This window comes from Trichomycterus rosablanca, chromosome 13 (genome assembly GCF_030014385.1).
Source record: "Trichomycterus rosablanca isolate fTriRos1 chromosome 13, fTriRos1.hap1, whole genome shotgun sequence".
NCBI classification, from domain to species: Eukaryota; Metazoa; Chordata; class Actinopteri; order Siluriformes; family Trichomycteridae; genus Trichomycterus; species Trichomycterus rosablanca.
Window position 1 is genome coordinate 13,984,451 of NC_086000.1, and position 25,184 is coordinate 14,009,634.

General features: G+C 38.8%; 3 protein-coding genes across 11 annotated transcripts in view; 2 read left to right on the top strand and 1 right to left on the bottom strand.

The window, feature by feature from the left end:
• hectd1 (HECT domain containing 1) overlaps positions 1 to 5,746 on the top strand; it is a 54,901-nt gene extending 49,155 nt beyond the window's left edge. For all 7 annotated transcript variants that reach the window (XM_063007302.1, XM_063007306.1, XM_063007304.1 and 4 more), the window contains 6 exons: positions 620 to 1,221; positions 1,314 to 1,392; positions 1,866 to 1,959; positions 3,050 to 3,200; positions 4,363 to 4,507; positions 4,610 to 5,746. In XM_063007302.1, coding sequence (XP_062863372.1) covers positions 620 to 1,221; positions 1,314 to 1,392; positions 1,866 to 1,959; positions 3,050 to 3,200; positions 4,363 to 4,507; positions 4,610 to 4,747 — 1,209 coding nt within the window. In that variant the 3' untranslated portion in view covers positions 4,748 to 5,746. The remainder of the gene's footprint in view (positions 1 to 619; positions 1,222 to 1,313; positions 1,393 to 1,865; positions 1,960 to 3,049; positions 3,201 to 4,362; positions 4,508 to 4,609) is intronic.
• A 1-nt stretch (position 5,747) lies between these two features.
• Positions 5,748 to 15,079, bottom strand: ap4s1 (adaptor related protein complex 4 subunit sigma 1). 3 transcript variants are annotated; one of them, XM_063007311.1, is made up of 6 exons: positions 15,020 to 15,079; positions 11,006 to 11,151; positions 9,239 to 9,325; positions 9,058 to 9,126; positions 8,936 to 8,947; positions 5,748 to 6,049 (listed from the first exon to the last, which is right to left on the bottom strand). In XM_063007311.1, the coding sequence occupies exons 2-6, from the start codon at positions 11,141 to 11,143 to the stop codon at positions 5,921 to 5,923; spliced, it is 435 nt and encodes a 144-aa protein (XP_062863381.1). In that variant the 5' UTR covers positions 11,144 to 11,151; positions 15,020 to 15,079; the 3' UTR covers positions 5,748 to 5,920. The 3 variants fall into 3 exon arrangements, with proteins under 3 accessions (XP_062863381.1, XP_062863380.1, XP_062863379.1); XM_063007310.1 differs by lacking the exon at positions 15,020 to 15,079 and adding an exon at positions 14,725 to 14,864; XM_063007309.1 differs by lacking the exon at positions 15,020 to 15,079 and adding an exon at positions 13,073 to 13,130.
• Positions 13,415 to 25,184, top strand: part of strn3 (striatin, calmodulin binding protein 3) — a 36,182-nt gene continuing 24,412 nt past the window's right edge. Inside the window, exon 1 of the mRNA XM_063007922.1 lies at positions 13,415 to 13,942. Within this exon, the coding sequence (XP_062863992.1) occupies positions 13,627 to 13,942 (316 nt within the window). The 5' untranslated portion in view covers positions 13,415 to 13,626. The remainder of the gene's footprint in view (positions 13,943 to 25,184) is intronic.

The window sequence follows — 25,184 nt, forward strand, 5'->3', positions numbered from 1 at the left end:
TATCAGTGAAACATATTTTATGTGAATGCGAGGTTTTTACCCAGGACAGAAATCTATACCTGATGGGATCGGACATAAAAGACATTTTTAGAAAAACGGCTCCTTTTAAGATTTTAAAATTTCTGAAAAGCATAAAGTTAAAACATCTTTTGTAATCTCAACCTCTACTGTTTTGATGCATATGTAAACAACTATATATCTCTGTATCTTAAAACTCCTTTTCATCGTTCAACCACCTTTCTTGTAATAAGAATGTTTTAAAAACATACAAATGGCACGCCATAGAGACGGCTCTAAATACAGAGCTTATAATGGCGATAAAACACAACAACAACAGCTCTTTTAGGATAGCTATCCATACATTCCACTGCAAGAAGATCCAGTGTGTGATTTTAAGTGTTTCCTAAATTTTTTTAGGAACAATGTACAAGTTCCAATGTTTTTCCTGACCAACTTACCTAGTGGTACATGATTTTTCTGCTCATTATGAACATTAATGACTCTTTCTTAGGTTTTATCTGTCCACTCTTGGTTAATAATGTTGTTAGATATTTGATTAACATAAAGGTCACATCAACACACCCTTGAACTATAAATGTAAAAGCTGTTTGTTGTGCAGGTGGATCTGGGAGGTGGCCTGAAACCACCAGGCTATTATGTGCAGCGGTCCTGCGGCCTTTTCCCAGCACCCTTTCCTCAGGACAGTGATGAGCTGGATCGCATTGCCAAGCTCTTTCTCTTCCTGGGCATCTTCCTAGCCAAATGTATCCAGGACAACCGGTTGGTGGACCTGCCTGTCTCACGGCCCTTCTTCAAGCTGCTTTGCATGGGTGACATCAAGAGCAACATGAGCAAGCTGCTGTACGACACACGGTCCGACTCTGAGCGCCGCTTCTCTGACATCCACTCGGAGGCCTCCACCGAGGAAGAGCCCTACTCTACCGGCAGCTTTGACGAGGACTCGAAATCAGAGTTCATTTTAGACCCACCCAAACCCAAACCACCGGCCTGGTACCATGGTATTCTGACCTGGGAGGATTTTGAGCTGGTGAACCCTCACCGTGCACGATTTCTCAAAGAGATGAAGGAGCTGGCAGTAAAAAGAAGGCAGATCCTGGGCAACAAGAGCCTGTCAGAGGATGAGAAGAACACACGACTGCAGGGACTAATGCTAAAGAACCCAATGGGCTCAGGCCCGCCACTCAGCGTGGAGGATCTAGGGTAAGCAGGGAACGGCAAAATGATTTGCGGGGAAGGAGGCAGGGCTATTGTGAAGTACAGTTTGAATAAATGTGGTTTTTCTGTGTTTGTAGATTAAACTTCCAGTTCTGTCCTTCATCCAAAGTGCATGGCTTCTCAGCAGTGGATCTTAAGCCCAATGGAGAAGATGAGGTACGTCATTACACTTGCACAATTTTTTGGCACATGAGCTTATGGAAAGAAAAGATTGAATTTTGGGATACCAGCATCTTTTTTTGATTAGTTAATGTACTGTGTTACCCAACATGCAACAGCAAACATATAAAAAACTACAATATAATCAGTTTTTTTGTCATTTGCTTTTGGGCAAAAGCAATGCCAGCTGGCATTTGTCTTTTATTAGTTGAGACATGAAACATGTAGTTGTAAATGTGGTAATACATTTACACAAGCAAGTTTTTTTTTCCTAATCATACAGGGTTTCCAATCATTCATTGGCTGTAGTGTGTTTATTTTCCTTTCAGTCATTATATTGCCTCTAATCCAGACAGAAGTCGGTCTCCCAAGTTCTACAGGGCCAGATCTTGTTTTTAAACTTGCAATAGTTTATAACACCTGGTATTATTAAAGAGAGCTTTACTAAACTTTCCTTTGTACCCCCACAGATGGTGACCCTGGACAATGCAGAAGAGTACGTGGAGTTAATGTTTGACTTTTGCATGCACACTGGAATCCAAAAGCAAATGGAAGCCTTCAGAGGTATGAAGTCTTTATACTGTCCATTGTTACACAAGTGTGTGTGTGCGTGCGTGTGTGCGTGCGTGCGTGCGTGTGAGATATTTTGAAAGTAGTTATATTACCAAAACAAAAGCTATTATTTGTGTGATATGGCTATGTAACACGAGTAATGTTGTACAGATACCTTGTTGAGGCTGGTACAATCTTATTGTACTTTAGCACAATCGGCTAATGGTTTATTTTGATTAATATAGGTTGGCAGATGATCAGGGAAAAACTTGATACATCATTATCTAGGTTTGCAAACAAGTAGCAGTACAGTCGCGCAGTTTTGGGTGAAAATGGGTGAAAATGTGTTAAAATCAGGGTTAAATCAGGGGTTTTAACCTGGGAAGCACAAGCACCTGGCAACATGGACTATAATAATTGTAGTGTCTATTTTAAGAGTTTTTGCTTTCTAAATAGATTCTGGATAACTGTTCCTTAAATTTTTATTTTTTTAAATGGGTGCTGTCGTCCATTAAGTCATTACCAGTTTTAGTTTAGTTTAAATTGGGTACTTTTGAAAACAAACAAATTATTAAATAAAAGGTTTGTATGGCTATGTGTTTTGTTTCTTTTAACTAGGCAAAAAAATCCTGCTGCTAAAATCATCTGTTCAGTTAAAAAAAAAAAATCTAGTCTGATTTGCATATTTTGACCAAAAAGGTTTATATTAACCAGGGCATTCATGTCTTTACATATCTTGGTTTGAGCACAGGGGCACAGTTATGCTGGAACAGGAAAGATCCTTCCCTAAACTGTTGCTACAAAGTTTAAAGAATTTAATTTTTTTTTCTAATTGGTTACCGCATGGATTTTTTAAAAATGGTACTTAAAATACTTTAGTGTACAGATAGTGTACATGTCAATAAAAACCCTGATAAATACATTTTACAGTGATGGTGTAACTTGCTGTTTGTAAGTAAAATATTAAGAGTTTTGTGTTGGTAAAACCCTATTTAAATAACGAGTCAGCGGTATTACATACTTCTGCAGCATCCACCTCCATAGTGAACATTTAGCTCTGCTGTGTACCTAACAAACTGTCTTCTGTGTGGTCTTGGTGCAGAGGGCTTCAACAAAGTGTTCCCTATGGAGAAACTAAGTTCGTTCAGCCATAACGAAGTCCAGATGATCCTGTGTGGGAATCAGTCTCCATCCTGGACAGCTGAGGACATCGTCAACTACACAGAACCAAAACTGGGTTACACTCGGGACAGGTATGCCATTCACTCACCCTTAACAACCACTCAGCATTAAGGATTTATTTAAAACATCATCCCATTTATCATATAAACGAATCTGGTATGAGACTAAGAGCCAATCATATAATGTTGCACTGAATGCTTTTATACACATGGCCAAAAGTATGTGGACATTTGGGCATCTGTTTCCAAAACCATGTGCATTAATATAAAGTTGGTACTTGGTAATTCATCCACATTTCTGATGTTTTTTTTTAATTAATAACATCCAAACATTTAACAGACATACCATTTTACATCAGGAATATTCAAACATTTAAAAAAAAAATAAGGATTTATAACTCTAAACTTTCCTGCAGGGCTCGAAGTTAAATTAAGCCTTTAAATAAGTAAATTGAGGCAGCAAATGAACAGTTGATCAACAAATAAATGTAGTATTTTAGAGTAGCAGAATATTTTGTTAATACTAATGTCAGTTAGTTATAGTCTTAGATAATACTGCTGATCTTAAAATCTACTGTTAGTATGACCCAAAGTTGGGTTACAATAGGATTAAACTATTGGGAACGGCTCTTCATTTGCTTCAGCTGTGAGGTGTAATATAAAAACCACCCTGATATTCACGTTTAAGGTGTGTTGCAACCATCATGAAAACTAAGCAGCTGAGAGAGGGGATCGTTTCATTGCACCAAAAGAGCAATACATATAACAACATTTCCAAGACCTTGAACATTCCTAGAGACACCACTGGGAGTGGCACAGCAGCAAACCTGCCTGGCAATGGTCAAAGCCTAAAATTTCAACCAGAGGCCTTGGAAAACCTCATCAGGACAACAAACAAAAAGCTCTGTGGGACTACAAAAGACTTACAGTATTAACTAGTTGAAGGTTGGTGGGAAAATGTGGTGGTTGCCACTGACTCTTGACAGCCAAAGACTTCATGGCCAAACTTCACGATGCACACTAGTCTTGACCAAGTAGCACAGGGAGGGCAGACTGGAATGAATTGGGATAGTTCTGGTACAGTTGTATAGTGACCAGTCAAAACTTAGACCGTTTGGCTATATGAATCAGTGGTTTGTCTGGCAGAAGGAATGGTTGAATATAGTTTTTACCTTATGAATTAAATGTATTTTTACTGTTTTTGTTAACTTTCCCTTATTTGTTTTCTTCTCAGTCCTGGTTTCATGCGCTTTGTACGAGTGTTGTGTGGGATGTCTTCAGACGAGAGGAAAGCCTTCCTACAGTTCACAACAGGCTGCTCAACTCTGCCCCCTGGTGGGCTTGCCAACCTACACCCCCGTCTCACAATAGTCCGCAAGGTACGGCTACTGGTCGACGCTTTCTTTATGGTTTTATTTGTAACTATCGGACCGATTATTTTGGTTTGTTTATTACACTAACCTACCTAATGCCTCCTGCAGGTGGATGCAACCGATGCCAGCTACCCCTCAGTAAACACATGCGTGCACTACCTAAAGTTACCTGAGTATTCCTCCGAGGAGATCATGAGGGAGCGCCTCCTTGCAGCCACCATGGAAAAGGGCTTCCACCTCAACTGAGCATGCCCCCCGAACCACTGACCATCCTGTGTTCATGAAGCCTGTCGTGTTACGTTGCGGATTAAAAAAAAAAATACAAAGCCGTGCTCGCCCGTGATTTTCTCCCCCGCGTCAAGAGCCAATTCGCATCAGTAAGCGCGAGGGAAGCTGTCTGAGCTCCACTAGCTAATGAACCAGCTTAAGGTCATGTCTGCTGCCCGTGTTCCACCCCTGTTTTACACCAGTGTCGCAAGTTTAACCGGGGCAGCGCTGCACCGCATTGCTTTAAGGGCTCATGCTTCTGGTAGCAAAGGGCAGTTTCTCCTCCTGTGTTACTATTACACCGGCTCTTAGAACGCGTGTCACTTCAGCATTGCTTTTCATTTTTAATTTCCACACGTGGGCAGTCCGTTTCCCGAGACGCAGCACACAGCACCCGCTTCTATAGAGCTAACCGTAGTGTTTGGAATTTTCCAGGTTTTAAGTTTTACTAGTGCCTGCATTATTTGAGATGTTAAGGGTTTTTGTTTGTTTTCCCCAAATATTGTTTTGCTTACAGCATACAATTGTGCACATGCTTTCTTTTGAGTTTCCTTTCTTGTTTTTTTTCTCTTCCTGCTGTTCCTATGTACGATTCAATCGTTCATACCACCGCTTAAAGGATCAAAGTCCCCGAGTGCATTTGTGTCATTTTACAATAAAGCTATAGAGACAAAAACACTGGTTGTGTGCAAGGCACATTTAAAAAGAAAAAGGAAAAAAGCAAAGCTATGCTTCTTGTATTTTCTTTGTATATTATAAACGTTTATTTAACTCAAGTTGCAGTTTGAAGTAAACAAATATTTTCAAATGTGTATGCTCCAAAAATAATCATTAAAATGTTTGCAAAGTAGAAACAGTGTTGTGATCCTTCAGGTCCTTTTGCTACTTAGAATTGAGTCAAAACCGGTAAATCATTCATGTGAGCAGGCAAACAAGTTCCGTGCACGTGTTGAATAAAAAGAACTGAATAAAGATTAGGTTTGCAGAGTAAACAGTCACATGCTTTTAATCTGTTACACCATGTACTGAGCTGCATTTCCCGTCCACTGATACAGAAACAACTGACCAACAAAATGTATTTAAAAAAAGTCAGCGGTCACTTTATTGTTAGTAAACAACATGCATGTTGGATATAATAATTGAACCTGGGAGTCAGCTTTCTACCATCTTATCTAGCGCCTGCAGTGGTGCCAGTATCCGGTTCTTGTTGGTCTCTGCAACGTGGCCGTTCAGGATCATCTCGTCCAAAATGATGTGCACTTTGTCCAAATTGAACATGATCTACTTCAGTATTAAGGAATTGTCAATAATGAAGAGTATTTAATCAGTTCTGTTAGCAAAATCTTACAACAATAAATCTAGTCTAAAAGCATAGTTTTTGGAAAGATTAGTACAATTTGTTTTTAATGCCGTGTACTATGTGAGCACTGCTGTAAAAAGTATTTATCTGCTAGCTACTAAATCAACCAGTTCACCAAATTCATTTGGGATCAGTTTCACTAACCACCCCCAGACATGATTACTGCCAGACCTGTTGAATCTAAACATCACCTGAATAGAACTTGTCTGGCAATGTGAAACAGGATAGGTCTCACAAAGCAGCACAAATACAAATGTGAAACAAAGTCATTGAAATACACCAGTCTGGAAAAGTTACAAAGCCATTGCTAAGTCTCTGGGACTCTAGTGAACCACAGTGAGAGCCATTATCCACAAATAGAGAAAACTTGGAACAGTGGTGAACCCTCTGAAGTGGCCTACCAATATTTCACCAAGAATGCATGCAAGAGGTTGCAAAGGAACCCAGATAAACATCTAAAGATCGGGGGTCAGTGTACATGATTTAACAGTAAGAAAGAAACTGGGCAAAATGACATCCACACCGCAAGGGGCAAACCACTGCTGTAAACAAAGAACACCGAGGCTCGTCTCACATTTGTCAACCATCTAAACGACATCCATAACTTTTGGTATAATATTCAGTTGACCAAGTCAAAGGTGGAACTTTTTGGAAGACATTGTGACATTACATCTGGAATTAAGCTAACACTGCATTCCACCATAAGAACATCATACAAGCACTTAAACACGGTGATGGTCTGGGGCTGTTTGCTTTTGCAGGACCTGGATGACTTGTCATAAATAATGGAACCATTAATTCTGCTTTCTATTAGAAAATCCTCAAAAAATTTCTGCCTGTCAGTTTAAGACCTAAAGCTCAAGCACAGATGTGTTATGTAGAAGAAAATGATCTGAGGCACACAAGCAAGTCCACAACTAAATGGTTTAAATAAAACAAAAAGGTTTTGGAGTGAAAGAATTTGAATCACTTTGAGAATCTGGACCTTAAATAGGCAGTTTATGCTCAAAAACCTTCCAGTGTAGTCAAATAAAAACAATTATGCAAAGAAGAACATGCCAAAATTCATTCACAGTGATGTTAAAGTTATTGCATATGTTTGACTGTAGTTGTTACTGCCAATGGTGGTACACTCAGTTATCAGGCTTAGGGAAGCAATTACTTTTTCACATGGGAGATATTGTGTTCTCTTTATCTTATATAAAAATTAGCTGGAAGATCTGAAACAAATGTGACAAATGAACAAAAAAACAAGAAAAAATACTTTTGACAGCACTGTATCTACAGAGGATGGAAAAGGTTTTGTTGTTGTAATACTTATATCCAAGGTGTGCACAGCTGAAAAATACTTATGATAAAATGTTAAGCTAAGAGGGCCGGTTCATTACCTCCTGGCTGCCAGTAACATTCTATTTGTTTTTTATTAATAATAAAAGAGACATCTTGAATCAATTTGGTCATTAACATTCTCATTAGTGTGATGTAAATACAGGCAGTGGGCAAAAAAATTGTTACAACAGAGGAAAAAAGCTTGATGTGACTAGATTACAATGAAAATGCTGCACAGGTCAGTTCAGGTCAGGTTATCAACCAGATCAGCAATTTAACATGTGACATTTCAAAGCCACCACCAAAAATTTAATTAGGCCATATTAGTGGTTGCCTAATACAGGATCATTAAAACCTGGGCAATTAATTAATGCTTCAGATGAAACTATGAATAAGTTACCAAAATGACCACAGAATTGAATGAGCACTCCAACAATAGAATCGTAAGTTACAAGTTTGACGTATTAGTCAATGTTCTGCACACAAAACCTGATAAAGACCTGATAAGAGTTCAATCAGATTTTTAACATCTTGATGAATAATGAATTTTAGATGCAGTCAAAATTGTCAGTCGACAATGCCCGCCCGCAACTTAAGTACAGGTGGTAATCAGTAATAGAATGCTACCATCAGGTGGAAGTCAGAAGGTCCAATTGCCTAGGTTCAGCATAGCTCCTGTAACACCTACCAAATAGGGGTGCAATTTTACAGGCTGAAAATGCACCAAATGGTGCAAAACCCACTTTCCCAATAATCCTATACAGTATAAAGTGCTAGCATTATTAAGCAGTGGTTAAAGGAACACCAGGATGACTGTGAACTCCCTCTTTGCCCTCCCCAATGTTCAGATTTAAACATAATTGACCCTTTGTAGTATGTACACACTATTTTATCTCTCAATGAACTGGAAGATTGTTTTGGATCAGGAATGATCCGATATCCCACAACAAACCAATCAGGAACATTTTAAGATTGATTATAGCTGAATGGAGGACCTACTGCTTATCATTTCTTTTAAATAATTCTATAGTTAGTTACATGTTGCTTGTGTGCAAGAATATAGTGTGTTCAAACTGCTGTGCTGCAGCCACATTTATACTGACAGCAGAATAGTGAGGTGAGACATGGATGTCTGCAGCAGCCTAAATAAACATACTCATCACATGTTCCTGTTATTATACATGATATAGATTGTTTACTGTTTATCACACGTTAGTGTTTCCCTGACTAATCATTGTACAAGAAGCTGTGCATGCAATCTACATGGATCTTCTAGATAAGTACATCTAGTAAATCGTTTAAATAGGAATTTGAAGCACATATTACTCAACATCTGGAATAAAAACAGGCTACTATTAATTTATGAATATTGGTGCTAATTCTAAATTGATTAACATCAGTATTCCCGCAATGACTGTTACATTGGTATTTTATAATTTTCACGCACAGCAGAACAGTACCAGCTTTATAAAGGATACATCCAGTTCACTCTGAGGAAATAAGCACAGCATATTTTTAATGATTCTGTTAATTGTTTACTTAATAATTCATTAGTACTTTAAACTTTGTAACTGTTTAGCAGATTGCAAGTTGATCTTACCACTCGACTGAAATACTTGTCAAGCACTTCAACAAAGTTGTGCATGAGTTCATACACAGAGAGCTCATTCTGTGTGGGAGAGAAGAGTTATTAATGTACATTCACTGTTACATACAGGACAAAATACCAGCAATGTCTGTAATAACGATTCATGCCAAGACTCTATATTAGAATAACTCACTTCATTGTCAGTAATGCCAACTATAATAAAAAGTGCAGCATACTGCCGATACACCAGCTTGTAGTCCTTATACTCCACAAATGAGCACTGCAACAAAGACATTAAGAAAGACATTAAGCAAACATGTGATTAATAAAAAAAACACATTTCATTTTGTTTCTTCCTGCTGGGCAGGACACTGAAGCAGAAGGTCATTTCCAGTCACTCCTGGAGGAAGGAAAGACATTTTTTCACCACAGAGAACAAGCTTCTTTACAAAATGTGGAAGTGCAAGAAGTCACAGTACAGCAGAATTTGAAATGACTGTCATTTGTAACAAAATAAAAGTGAATAGTGATTTACAGTCTACAGGGATTAAGATTAAATATATTACCATGACAGGAAGTAGAAAATCATAAATAAAGACACCATTCAGTCAGACCTATGTTTACATTCATCCATTACTTATATAATGAATGAGTAAGCTTTTTTTGTGAAAGGAATAAGCATATTTCCCTCTATACCATTTCAATACTACATTTGTTAAATAAAACATGGACTGACTAGACCAAATCTGATAGGTAAGAAACAAGTGATTGATTAAGTACGTAGTTACCGCTTTATCATAATCAGGATCAGATTTCCCAGACACGGGATTAAGGGCAGGAAGCCAATTCGCCACAAGGGATTACACACTTACCTGCTGCTTAGGCCAATGTAGTGTGTTCAATCCACCTACTGGTATGTTTTGAAGGTTGGAAAAGGCTAATGTGAGGACAGTAAGGACATTCCAAACATTCGGTGACGGGGGTGAGGTTTAAACCTAGGAGCTGTGCTGCTCAGAAAATGTTCTGACAAAAGTACACCTGAGTGCACCATAAAGAGAGATATATTTCATATTTTTACCTTATGAACCTTATTGTTTTTGCTGCATAGGCCCTGGAGAGATTTAAGTGAACTGTTACATGCTTGGGTATAAAATTAAGATCCAGGAAAAGGCCTTTATAAAAAAAAAATAAAAAAAAAAAACTACTAAGGCATATGGATGGCACATCAATAAAACACACTAGTTCACCAGTTTTGAGATCTTGAGTTCTCAAGTTCAAATCTCAGCTCTGCTATTAGCCAGCTGGGTTCCTACTCGAACACATGATTAGCTGTGTGTCTGCAACAAAGAACCATGGCTGAAACAGGGTCCCTCATTACTGGTGTAAGTGGGGCCTCAGCTGACTGACAGAGGTGCCTTCAGTGGTTTCCTCCCACAGTCCAAAGACATGAAGGTAAGGTGAATTGGAGATACAAAATTGTCCACGACTGTGCTTGACATTAAACTTGTGAACTGATTAATCTTGTGTAATGAGTAACTACCTGTTCTGTCATGACTGTAACCAAAGTGTAAAACATGATGTTAAAATCCTAATAAATAAATAGTGAAAGAAAGACTAGTAGCAGAAATCATTGATTTCTTCCTTGACTGCCATGATATACGTCCCCTATTTAAAGTGTATGTAAAGTTTTAACTTATACATGATCTTAAACACAGAATAATAACTTATTACAAGTTTTTAAAATGTTTATACTTTGTTTAAAAATATGGTCTATTCTTACAAATTCCTAACAAATTCAAATGTGATTTTCTTGAATGGAAAATCCAAGGAATAACTTCAGTATGCTCCAGCAGAGCCGGAGAGAGGACACAGTCTGTTTCATTGAAAGTGAACACAGTTATTTTTATTCTTCCGCCAGGAAACAGTAAATGATTCATGTGAATGAGAGTGGTTAACTGACCTCGTCTTTACTGCGAAACAGACAAGCCTTCACCACATCTGCCTCCAGTGCAGCTCTCTTCCCAATGTCCACATGCTTGTAATACTTGGACAGGCGAGTCTGCCCCTGCTTATTTACCATCAACCAGAACTTGATCATGACAGACACTATAAAGAAATTTTACATTAATTACAGTTCAAGCTACAGAATAAAATAATTCTGTATATTTCTATTAAATGTTGATTTCAATTTAACCTTTATTCCATTTTTGCAGTAATCTAGTTATGCCAAATTGGAACTTATCTTTCTTATTGCTGCTGCCACCCCCATATCTGAAAGGGGCAAAGGCTGTCCCGAGCCCCCACTGACACACACACACACACACCTAATCGCCTGCCGGGGATGGGGTCTCACAGAGCGCAGTGTTGTGTGTGGACAGCCATGCACTGGCATCTGTGATCAGTCGCCCCCTGTGCAGGCCTCGACCGGACTTGCACCAGAGACAAGGATCCCTGTTTTAGCCATTGTCCCTCTCCGCTACAGACTCACAGCCAATCGTAAGTCTTCATGTATGCAGTTGGCCAGCTGACAGAAAAGCTGAGATTAAAACTTGAGAGCTCAAGAGCTCGAGATCTCAGCACTGGTGGGCTTGCGTGTTGTACCGCTTTGCCACCCACAGTAAAACAGCGACAGTGAAGTACAAATTCTAGATAGAACCAACCAATCTGAGAGGTCACTGTAATAGAGTGATTGTATGTGTCAATTTATGTCAACTTTTAACAAAAAGTTGGGACACTGTGTGAAATTAATAACAAAACTAAATAATTACAATTATTAATATGTAATTTGTTAATTCTCTTGAACATTTATTTGACTGACAAAAGTACAAAGAAAAAATTCAAATGTTTTCACTGACCAAAAATTGTATTTTGTAAATATAGAGAAGAAATATAGTTTCAGGCTGCATTTTTGGTGCAGCAGTGGACCGTGTTAAATTGTTTTTTAAAGTCCTCCCAAATCTATGTGGCTATATTTATCACAGTAGCATAACTGATTCTCATGGAATGCCATCTAAGAACTCAGACGTCATGCACAGTGGTTTCTGGTCTTCCCCTACATAGACTGAGATTTCTTTGAATTATCCAAATCATTCCCCAAATCATTTCATAATATTATGTATTGAAGATGGCAAAACACCTACAATTTGCCAACTTGTATTGGTTTTTTTTTTTTAACTGATTGACAATTATCTTACAAAGAGTGATGAGTTATGACCCATCTTTGCTTGTAAAGACTGAGCATTTGGGGGATCCTTTGTTTATACTCAATCATGATATCCTCACCAGTCACCAATTTACCTGCATATTATGGAATGTTTCAAAATGGTTTAGCTATACAATACAATACAAATCAAGTTGATCTGCCAAATCATTAAAAGTCCCCTTGTACCCTTGTCAGTTCAATAAATGTTCAACAAAACAAGTCATACATTCTTGTTTTAATTGCATTTAACAAAGTGTATTAACTTTGCTAGAAGAGCTGCTGAGCAGACATTAGAGTAGACAATCCACCTACTTGCATATTCAGAAGTCCACAGAAAATAATCAGATTGAAATAAGAATGTGATGCACCCACATTGTCAGTCATGCCAAACACCCCGTGTAACTGTTGCCAACTCCATGTCACTAACTTCCTTCAGATTATATGAGCCACTTGTCATTATAAAAGCAAAAATCTTTTTTTTTTTTTTTTCTAAAATTAGTAAAGCTTAGCATTCTTATAATGAGATTTTTGGTGTACACACAGACATCCACTCATGTCTTCAAACTGTAGTTTTGGGTTTATTACTTAATACCATTATGGAATTTTTATACCTAAAGCCAACCCCGAAGGTTTAGCACTGGAGTGATTAGTTCTGACGCACATAAACCTACTAGTTATAATAGCGCTAAACTTCCATCTGCTAAGCGTGAGTGACTATGTAATTTACAAGACCAGGACCATATACATCTAAATATTCCTTAGTAAACAATAAGAAAAAGTTAAATGTGCTGTTATTGTTGTTTTGGGGGGTTCCTGGCGTCTCACCCTGTATTTTAGTGCACCACATGTCGGTTTGGAAGTTTTTTATGACCCTGTGCTCGGTCCATGTTTAGACAGACGCTGGGAGAGGAGGAGAAACCCCCGCTTACGCACTCGCTCTCGATTTGGAAGTGGTGAGCGAAGGATATTTGTGCGTCCTAAACCACGTGCTGCACCACTAAATAGTGCGTTCATACAAAACGCGCAGCCGCCGCTTGTCAGTCATGTGACGCACTACTAAGGGGTCTAAGGACGTTGTCTTGGACGCGGATTGTAACGCGTTTGGAGCGTAATCCCGTCGTGCAGCGCGGCTTGGTCTCTCCCAGTCGGAGTAGGGAGCCTCACATCCTGCACATCCAGCGAGCGGAATAATGGCGGCCGGTGAGTCGGTGCGCTGACACTAAGATCTGAAGACGGTTCGGGCTGAGGACGAACCGTTTGCCTGATCGGCACGAGAGGCGGCTTTTTAAACACTACACGGTTGTCGGGAGGGAATTGTTGCTAATAATAACAGCGGACGGCCGGATAGATTGGAGCGGGACTTTTTATTTTTGTTAAAAATGGATGAACAGCCGGGCGGTGGAGAAGGAATGGCCAGTGCGAGACAGCAGCAGGGCAATAACAATAACAGCCTTAATGCTCAGTTAATCAATGCTGCAGGCGCACAGATGGCTCAGCAGCAGCAAGACGAAGCTCCAAGGCCCCAACAGTACACAATCCCGGGAATATTACACTACATCCAGCATGAGTGGGCCCGATTCGAGATGGAGAGGGCACACTGGGAAGTGGAGAGGGCCGAACTGCAGGTATCAGATGGCACACGCTTACCAGCTAGATCTGCTCATACACTAATCCGAGACCCTTTATATGTTCACGGTTAACTAACACTAACTCGTAATCATATTTGATCCCTTGGTTATTGTGAGTTAGCAGTTAAGAGCTAAACTTTTACTGCTTAGTACATAATAGTACCGATCGAAAATGAATCGACTCTTAAGTGAATAGCTCCCAAGAGTCGACTCATTCTTTTCAAAAGACACGTTAAATCAAGAACCTTTTGCACCAAGAATGGATAAAGTGACCAGAAGATTTTTATAACTGATTAAATGTCAGTCAGTGGGTCAGTCATATCATACTATGAGCATTATTTTGCAATGTCTTTATTTAAAATAAGTGTTCACATTTTATGTATACCAAGTTATAGATACCACCGTGTCGTTCCCGCAGCGTTTTACACATTTAAAAACTTTTATAACAATGAATGCAATGCAGTACGTTTTGCTTATAAGGAGGTAGGGCAAGACATTTACAATTTACGTCAAAATAGGTTATAATATCACTGTTCGAGTGAACCAGAGGAACCGACTCTTAATAGTGAGCTAAGCCAATTGTTATGACTCACTGAAACGCACAGAAATGGTCATGATTAGTGAAAGACCCAGATCGCGTGTCAAATGACTTATGTACTAGACAGCACGAATCCAGAAGTAACGATACTACTAACTGACTGGTCATTTTGACTAATATTACTGAACCGCTCGTTTTAAACTACGAGCCACGGATTCCACCCGCTAAGCACTTATCAGCCTAGCTAGCACATTATGGCATTAGCCATAACAAAGCTGCAAAACATGCTTTCTTCGTTCAGCCCAACGTACCTGTGTAGCTATAATACAATATTGTTAAATCCTTTTAGACTCGCCCGACATGCTAGCAGCAAAAAACGTTCAAAATGTGCAGCCAGCTGACTTTTCAACTCATCTCCCGGTCAGCCATTTTGTTTCTACCAATATGGCGACCCGACAGTTTAGCTCTTTATGAAGCAGGAGCTGTCCGTTATCACCCACCGCTTTTGTTCTTATTTAAATAAAAAACAGTATATAAGCATGTTGCCCTGATTTCCCTGTTTGAACTCAGTTTACTTAACACATTAGAGAAAATAAATCGCATTACATGGACAAGGTTTTCTGGTTAGCGTGTGAGTTTGTTAGCAGGGGTGCTAACAGCACGGTTGATGTCAGAGCTCTGAGGGGAGATGACTCACTATCAACCCAAATCATTTTGTAATGGATTCAGATTAACCCAGTGAGATCTAAGATCTCTTTTTTCTTGACAGCTGGCGGCTTCTAGGGATTTCAGATTTTTGTAGATGATCACATTGATGTCACTGATATGTCAAAACTTTTGAGCCGAACATCTTTATTTATTTATTTTTTTAATTTTTTTTACAATACAGGACATGTATTTGTTAAGGTTTTATTGAATCCCCAACAAATCGACGAAGCCACATTGTTTTATTTGTTTAAGTTTAACTAGGAAAAGACTGATGGTTTTAGGGGATTTACAGATAACTAGTTACTGTTACAATATGTCAATTTTAGCTAACGTGGTACTTAACACATACACTATACACCGATGAGGCATAACATTATGACCACCTCCTTGTTTCAACTCTCACTGTACATTTTATCAACTCAACTTACCATATAGAAGCACTTTGTAGTTCTACAGTTACTGACTGTAGTACATCTGTTTCTCTACATACTTTTTTTTTAGCCTGCTCTTACCCTGTTCTTCAATGGTCAGGACCACCACAGAGCAGGTATTATTTGGGTGGTGGATCATTCTCAGCACTGCAGTGACACTGACATGGTGGTGGTGTGTTAGTGTGTGTTGTAAACACCTCACTGTCTCTGCTGGACTGAGAATAGTCCACCAACCAAAAATATATCCAGCCAACAGCGCCCCGTGGGCAGCGTCCTATGACCACTGATGAAGGTCTAGAGGATGACCAACTTAAACAGCAGCAATAGATGAGCGATCGTCTCTGACTTTAAATCTACAAGGTGGACCAACTATGGGAGTGTCTAATAGAGTGGACAGTAAGTGGACACTGTATTTAAAAACTCCAGCAGCGCTGCTGTGTCTGATTCACTCATACCAGCACAACACACACTAACACACCACCACCATGTCATTGTCACTGCAGTGCTGAGAATCATCCACCACCTAAATAATACCTGCTCTGTTGTGGTCCTAAAAATTAAAGAACAGGGTGAAAGCAGGCTAAAAATTATGTAGAGAAACAGATGGACTACAGTCAGTAATTGTAGAACTACAAAGTGCTTCTATATGGTAAGTGGAGCTGATGAAATTGTCTGTGTCAAATCTTTAAAGAGATTTCTGAGTCTAAGCTTGCCAGATCTCGCACATTCACATCACTAAACATTATAGTGGATTGGATTAAAAAATGTCATATTCAGTCTGTTAAAGGTTCTGTGTTAATCGTTAAATCATCATGGTTTGCATAATGCAACATGTACGCTTATTTACAGTGTACATTGTGACCTTTTTGCATTGCATAACCTTAAAAAGAAGTTGTTTTTTTTAACTTGCTAGCCATATTATTATGTGTTGTGGTGGAGTAAGTTGTGGGTATGAGAATGTGACATCACAGGGCACCATATGCATAAGCTTATTCTCACAAATAACTTTCAAAGAAGCATCAACAAAGGCTAAAAGTGTTTAGTTTCTCTATTATAAAATGTATGTTAAGAGATGATTGTTGTGCTCATGGCATTGACTAACTTCTAATAGTAACTTCTAATCTCTAATCTTAATTATTTTATTGCACTTTATTTCCTTTTTGATAACAAAACATTAAGATTAAGATCTGTTATCTCAGGTGGAAATTGTTAAATTAGGCATCAGTCACTGTTGTTGCACAAGAAGTCTTGGCTTGCAATCAACGTTACAATTAAATCCACAAGTGTTCGATATGGTTGAGGTCAGGGCGTCTGCAGGCCACTGCGGTTCCACATCAAACACTTTAAACATACTTTGGGCCAAACATGATTGTACTGATTTAATTGTGAAATCTGGGTGTTGTTACATAATAAATATAAAACACAAATTACTCAAATCATAGCACTGTCCACCATATGATGTTTTGGGTATCAGCAAACACTAAGATTCAATGTAATAATTGTATAATTACTACTATAGATTTGTGTTCTAAGGATAAAACTAACAGCAAAACACGTGGACATTTCCATATGTGGTATTTAATTTTATTACCTAGCCAACTGATTCATGCAACCCAGCATTTGTTGGAGCAAATGTATTCAGTCTTAGTAGCTGCAGGTTTTTATACCTAATTCAGTTTGTTAAATCTACTGCTGTTTTTTGTCTTTTAAAAACACATGTGTAGCTCCGCAAAGGCTGTGATGAAATGTGGTGTTTTTAAAAACGTTATTTTTGGTAGTATTTATTTTTTCTTGCATACTGGCTTACCATGCTAGGGAAAATCTGTCTCATATTAAGGTCCCAAATAGATTTTAGTAATAAGTAAGTGAGTAGATAGTTTCTTTGTGATACTATTTAATAGATTAATGCACTGTTTGTGTGTGTTACTTGATTTTACCCTGTGTTTTTAGGTAGGCTGTGGACCCACATAGTCTCAAAGCATTTGTCAAAAATATCCATAAGACTAAATTGGCCAAAACATCTAAGAAACATGCTCACGGTGTACACAATATGCAGACATTTGTTGCAGAGTTTCTTGGACAAACCGATCCTAAAACCATAGACGTTAATATGGGGTGTTGTGAGCATTCCCTTAACAAGATTTGGAATATCAATTGTCTCTAACAGTTTGAGCTTGTTTCAGCAAACAAGCATTTGTAAGGTCAGGCTGACGTTGGACAAGCAGGCCTGGTGTTTGTCCTAGAAATGTTCAGTTGGATTGAGGTCAGGGCTCTGTGCAGGCTTCTTACACTAAACTTGTTAAACTGTGTCTTTACTGGCCATGTTTGTGCCCAGGGACACAGTCATGGCTGGATATGGGAAGCTGGGAGAATATAATTGATTTTATAAACCTGTAAGCAATGGGTCATTATGGTCATATTTGAATTTAGCACAGCAATGACTGATGACTAAGCTTCCCGTCCACATGCAACCTTGAAAAAGTAAACTGACCATGCACAGTTTATGAACCATATCTATTATTATAATACATTTCAAGCTTTTAGTATGTTTTATTCATTAGAATCAGTCAGATCTCTGCTGTTTTGCCCCACATAGGGTGCAATAACAATTGCTTTAACACACTACATAGCCTGTCTGAAGTCACTTTGGAATCATCTTGCCGTGTAAAATTAAACCAACAGATTATGTTTATTTGCCAACTGGCCAACTAAAAATATACACTGTATGTAATGGAATTGGGAGCTTGTGTGTGTCAGCGTTTTTATGTTTCTTGTGTAATCACACAACATAATATAAGGTCATATGTTGTTCAGTATGTTTTTCTGTTTATAATTCCATATTCAACTAATATTTCTACATTCATTTCAAGCTTTTTTCAACAGAAAATCTAAAACCCAAAATCCACAAATTGTCTTACTGACTGAAACACCTGTATTGGTAACTGGAATTCATGCAGGTGCTGGTTAATCTTTCCTGTACTGAAACATTTTTTAAATGCACCCCTGCTGCTGTTTTTGCTGCTTATGGATGCTTTCTCAGCATTCACATTACAAGCGCAAACATGCATTATTTATGTAATGTGCACAACAACCATTAAGAGAGGGAGAAAAACGATTAAAATGGACGTATAAGGAAAAGACTTAAGAAGTGCATCTTGGAGTACATGTAATTTCTTTCAGCATAAAATCTTCTTAAGTTTGCAATGTCATGTTGCACATAAAACAAAACAGAGCTTCTTTTTCTTCCAAATACTACACTATAGGACAAATAGTAGCTGAATTATTTCTCTATCAGTGGCGAGGTAACTATTTTAAGCTTATTGAGAATAGAAAGTTGAATGCAGTTTGAGACACAGCCCCCTAGTATAAAGGCTGAGGTATCGTCTCTCCTCTGCTTCAGGTGCATGATATGCTTAATATTATAATATTATAAACAGTATACACGGTCATCATACTTTTAGTTTCTGGTTTTGTAGTTATTTTGTAGACTTTATTTTGCTCCCACATTTTATGTCTCTGACCTCCGATTTGTTCCCATAAATACACTATATGGACAGAAGTATTGGGACACCCCTTCTAATGATTAAACTGATGTATTTCTGCCAAAACACTTATATAAAGGAAATTACACTGATTAGCCATAACATTAAAACCACCTCTTTGTTTCTACACCCACTGTCCATTTTATCAGCTCCACTTACCATAAAGAAGCACTTTGTAGTTCTACAATTACTGACTGTAGTCCATCTGTTTGTATACATATTTATTTAACCTCCTTTCATGCTGGGCCAACACAGAGCAGGTATGATTTAGGTGGTAGATCATTCTCAGCACTGCAGTGACACTGAAATGGTGGTGTGTTAATGTGTTGTGATCAGAGTTTTTAAATACGGTGTCCACTCACTGTCCACTCTATTAGACACTCCTACCTAGTTGGTCCACCTTGTAGATGTAAAGTCAGAGACGATTGCTCATCTTTTGCTGCTGTTTGAGTTGGTCATCTTCTAGATCTTCATCAGTGGTCACAGGACGCTGCCCACGGGGCACTGTTGGCTGGATATATTTTTGTTTGGTGGACTATTCTCAGTCCAGCAGGGACAGTGGGGTGTTTAAAAACTCAATCAGCGCTGCTGTGTCTTATCCACTCATACCAGCACAACACACACTAACACACCACCACCACCATGTCAGTGTCACTGCAGTGCTGAGAATGACCCACCACCTAAATAATACCTGCTCTGTGGTGGCCCAGTGGGGGTCCTGACCATTGAAGAACAGCGTGAAAGGAGGTGATCGATGTATATGCTTTCAGTTTTGCAGCAACAGTTTGGGGAAGGCCCTGTTCTGTTCCACAAATCAAGGTCTTTAAAGAAACTCCAGTGGCCTGCACAAAGCCCTGACCACAGCCTCAGTGAACAGCTGTGTAATGAACTGAAGCCATACAAATGCTCTTTTGACCAAATGGGCACAAATTCCCACAGACATAATTCTTGTGAGGAACCTTCTCAGACGCAGTGGCTGCTGTTACAGCTAAAAAGGTCACTCAGGGGTCAGGGTCTCTATTTAATACCATTTTTTAAAATGGGGATCTCTAGCAAGCTCATGCTCAGGTGTTCAAATACTTTCGGTCCTATAATGTAGTTTTTGTTGCTGTACTATTTCAGCAGTTACAACTAGAGTTAGGGTTGGGCGGTATGACGATATTACCGTATAGCGCGGTATTTAAAAATGGTGACGGTATTAAAAAATGGTGACGGTATTTTTTAAATGTGAAGCGCCGAATTTCTGCTTCAGGTTTACCTTGAAAACTGAGACTTTAGGACATGCGCGCATCCACAGTGAGGGAGGGGTGGGAGGGGTAGGCGGTTGGAGCTCGCTGATTGGCTGTGGGGTGCTCACTGGTGATAACAGAGAGACGAGTGAAGAGCCACACTGGCTAGCGTTAGCTGTGAGCTAACAAGCAGAAACTGAAAAACTTTTAATTTTTCAAAATCAAAATATTTTATCAGTTCAACCGGAAATGAACACAAGCGCGTGCATGCGCGGACATGTACTTATTTACTAAATATATCTTCAGTGTAAATCGAGCACAAGTGTTGAGAAAAAGGAGCAAACAGTAATAATAACGTTACGCCCAATCCGCTGTTCTGACTCTTGTCTGCCATAAATTTTCCTGCCTATGTAAGAACTATTTTTTCATAAATAAAAGCGCTATATTAAGAAAAAAAGAATGTCTCACCTGTCGTGTAATTTGAATTTTAAAATATATTGTCTGGCCCTTTAAGAAAGTGAAGCGCACTATAGGGCGTAGGGAGCGAGTGTGTAGGGAAAAGATCGGATTTGTACAGTTTCCGCTCTCGTGTTTTGCACTGAGCTTGTGTGACATGTAAAGTAGTGTTCTCGTTAACCACTCAAATGTTTGGACTTTGAATTATTTTAACATTATTTTACATCACCGTCATTGCAACATGAACATTTACATTCATATTTTTTGTTACGGTATAGAACTTAATTCTGGATTACAGGCATAACTAATCGTACACGTTCATACACTTTTAAGAAATATCTGTAACTATAAACTAAGCAGTTAACTTTTGAAATATATTGAAGTGTGTAGCCTGCTATTATTCTGTTTTGAATAATGCCAAAATGTTATGTGTTAATGTTTGTGTTAAAGTGTAATTGATACACATGCATTTATACTTATGCGTATTTATTATAGATCAGACAAGATAAGCAATGTTTGACGTTCAGATTGTTAAATCTTTTTATAATAAAACATTGAAATATTGTAATTACACTCGTGTGTACACTGTAAAGTTTGTCCGCGAACCCCCCCCCCCCGCGGTAATACAGTATACCGCGGTATTTCCTGAAGACGGTATGACGGTATGAAAATCGGCAATATCGCCCAACCCTAACTAGAGTGTACACATTTCTGGATTTGTGATTGGACGCTTGAATATTGTGAGAACCCTGTTTAGTGAGGGGTTGTGTAGTGTGTACTTCTTGGTAAAATCCTGATTTGTTAACAGATATTATTTTAGTTTATTTAAAGTTGTGAGATGCATTTGTCCTCAAACGTACCTTCAGAACAACTCCCAGCACTGGTTAAATGTACGTTCCTGCATGTATTACTTCGGCCATCAACACAGGGTTTGTAAAACCCCTACAAGCAGGAGTGTTTAATGTACCCAAGCTTTAGGGAGGCTGTGTTTTATGCATTTTATTTTGTACCCTTACTTAAGGCTATTAAAAGTTATGCATTTCTTTGGGATAAATACATGATCTATCTATCTGTCTAATGATGTGCAGCTCAGATATCATTATTAAGAGATTGCTTAATGCTTTTCTGTATTTTAAACAACATTTCAGAGGGCTGTCCTCCTTCTGAAGAGCAGTATTAATCTTACAAGTCACATCAGTCATGCTCCTGAGTGTTATCTGGGTTAGGTCAGGGTTTGTAGATCATCCTGGCTACATATTCTGTCCCTGTTCTGATTTTATCTGCGGCCATTGGGAGGGCAAAGGATCTGAATTGGTTTCTTTCATTCCCAAATGAACAGCTGTATGTGCAGAATTAGCATTTTTTAAATCTTAATTATGAGAGTATGGCAGTCTGTTTATGGATAAGTTGTTATTTTTAGCTGAGTGATCATCACATAAAGTTACACTTTAATTTAATCAGAGATGTGCATTAGACTCTGATTACAGACACTGACTTCTGACTTAATGGTATTCTGCATTCAGAATGTTCAAAAAGCATTATTTCTTTCCCTGAAACCTTTTGAGGGAACAAAAACAAAGTAAAGCCGGACCAGTGATGTCTTTTTGTCTGTATCATACAATACAGGAACTTGATTCCCAGGTATTAACGTGGCAGCATAACTTAGAATGTACCTACATTTATTATTTTATAAATTTTTTGTTTCTTAAAAAATAGTTCTGGTGGTTAATAATGCATTTCAAAAATTTTTTATTATAAAAGTATTTTCCCCCAAATTTGCACTTTTTTTCTATTTTATTTATGCATTTGCTCCCAATTTATCGAAGTTAATTTGTCCTCCGCTGCTGGGGGATCGCAGTCGAGGTGGATATATTGCTTCTCACGCCTTCTCCAACCCTCGCACAGCCCTTATTGGAACCCTTTTTCACCTATGCACTCTGCACAGGCGCTTCTCTATCTGCCAGTCAGGGTCCTTACACAGTGTTTGAAGACTCCACCCTCATAGTCTGATCATCCCGCCCTAGCGGAACCTTTTCTGCTGCAGGCGCTGCCAATTATGCCCGCTAGATGGTGCACAGCGGACCGATGGCAACGCCGAGTTTCGAACCGAGGAGTTCAGAATCTCTGCGCTGGTGTGCCAGCAGAATATTCTGCTGCGCCACCTGTTTGCCTTGTGATGTTGTTAATGTGCAAATATTTGGTGTGTCAGGCAAGAGGATCTTATTACTTTTTTGTTCTCCATTGTTCCCCAAATTTCCTCCCATATCCAATCACCTGTCTGCATTTTGCTTCCTTTCTACTGCTGCAGAGCTCCACTTTGTTCTCCTTGGTCAGGAGTGGAGGTCCAGTGTTTTGGTGCTTTAGAGATCTGTATCACGCATGTCACGCACCAACCTCCGTTATCCCCCGACTTTGTGCAGTCTTCATCGATCAGATGCCAGAGGTTGTAATTGCAGCAGGAATCCCCTTCTAGCAATCCCTACCTGCGGATGTGCCAATCATTGTCTGTATAGACTCGCTGCCTGCCGGTAACAGAACTGAGTTTCCGAAATATTAGCTGTGGTGTGATAGCTTGTTTTACCACAAGTGCCCCAACTTAAGATTTTTTTCAACAGTTTGAGTTTTTTACAGTTTACTTTTTAAATAGTATGCAAATAAGAGAAAAAAATTTTCCAATACCAAAGTGTCAGCAATTAGAAGTAATTCACCCATTTGATTAGCATGTGGACGTGCATGCTTGCTATTATAGTTAGTCTTTTTGTAAATGTTTACATTTTTTGCTTAATCTACTTGAACACTCTTGGGCCATTTCATTGTAGAAAGTTTATCATCTTATGTCAAGACCCAAAACTGCTAAACACCAGGTGTAGTGGTTCACCAGTTATGGGTTTTGATGAAAGGTGTTTTGATCAAGATATAATCAGAACTCAGTGACATGAATTGGCTTATTTTTGCTGACACTGCCAATAGACAGGACTTTTTTTTTTCTCTGGTTCTGCTTGACCAGAGTAAAAATGATGACAATGTATCAGTATATTAGCAATCTACTACCCTACTTGTCCTCTGGCAAACACCAATAAAACACTGAGCTCAGACACAGAATCTGCTATGCCCAGGCGCAGAGACTTGTGATTTGGAAGTACCTAGGTAGTCATACCCATTTAGTTTTGTAATAGTAAAAGGCAAACCCAGCTATTTTATCTTTGACACAACAACTTGCTCTCTTATCAAGACATCACTCAGAATATGACCATTCAAAAACATATTTTAAATAATTCCAAAAAGAATATCATGGTTTAAATAGAAGAACATGTTGTCAAAAAGGTTTCAACAGGGACCAGTCTAACTCTCAGGTTCTCAAGCAACAAAAAGTTGTATGGCCAGATTCTTAGTCGTTCATGTGATGGTGAATGATGAGTGTGATGATAAACAGGGTGGGGCAGGATACTCTGAAAAGAAAACAATGGCTAAGTAGTGAATAAATACAAATTTTGCCAATTTCTTTTAACTGATAACCAGTTGTCATTAGTCGACAGTTGTTAGTGTAAAATTCATTAGAGTTTTTTGCACTTTATATAATAACAGTGTAATGTAGTGAATATGGCAGTAATGTAGAACAATAAGACAGACATAAGTTCCCGGTTGTTGTGAATTCACTGCCACTTGCACAAAGTCCAGTCTGATCAAGGAGAGCTGGATCACTTCTTATTACCTGACATTGTTTGATTTCCACACAGAGCCATATCACATACGGAGAGACACACTATGCTCCATGTGATCCCTTCCCCCACCTTTCCCCTGTACTTACACAGGCACCCGGACCAGTCCCAGAGATTACACATTGCAGCAGCAGCTGTAAGAAACCCTGTCTGGCTTTCCCTCCCTTAAACATGGCCAATTGTGTTTATGTTGACGCCCGGCTAGGTCGTGGCTGTGCTGTCTGACACATGGTTCCTTACAGCTGTCAGATCATCTGGCTTTCCCTCCCTTAAACATGGCCAATTGTGTTTATGTAGACGCCCGGCTAGGTCGTGGCTGTGCTGTCTGACACATGGTTCCTTACAGCTGTCAGATCATGGCAGTACGCTGAGGAAGAACTAGCTCAGTAACAGCACTTAGGAGGATTTGACATTAATGAAGCAAATGCGAGCAGTAGACTGTATACTTCGAATAGATAAATGTCATCAAATGCAAGTTACGCAATTCGTCTCTTTCTGAAGTAGAAGAAGGCAAACCTCTTTAAAGTGCAAAGCTTTTTAGATTCAAGTGAGCTCATTTAGGTTATTGCATTGCATATTATGCAAACATGAAATTCTTCTTCTCTAGAATATTGTATGACAGCTTTAAGAGAAAGTCACTCAAATTACGCTGATAATGGATTTAGGCAATAAAGACCTTATAGTTT

Excerpts from the sequence above, each read along its gene's own strand:
- ap4s1 (XM_063007309.1), bottom strand. The coding sequence starts at position 13,094 with ATGTGGTGCACTAAAATACAGG. Across the intron at positions 11,152-13,072 it reads GTGGTGCACTAAAATACAGG|TGTCTGTCATGATCAAGTTC; the intron begins GTGAGACGCCAG and ends ATTTCTTTATAG. Across the intron at positions 9,326-11,005 it reads TGTTTCGCAGTAAAGACGAG|TGCTCATTTGTGGAGTATAA; the intron begins GTCAGTTAACCA and ends TCTTTGTTGCAG.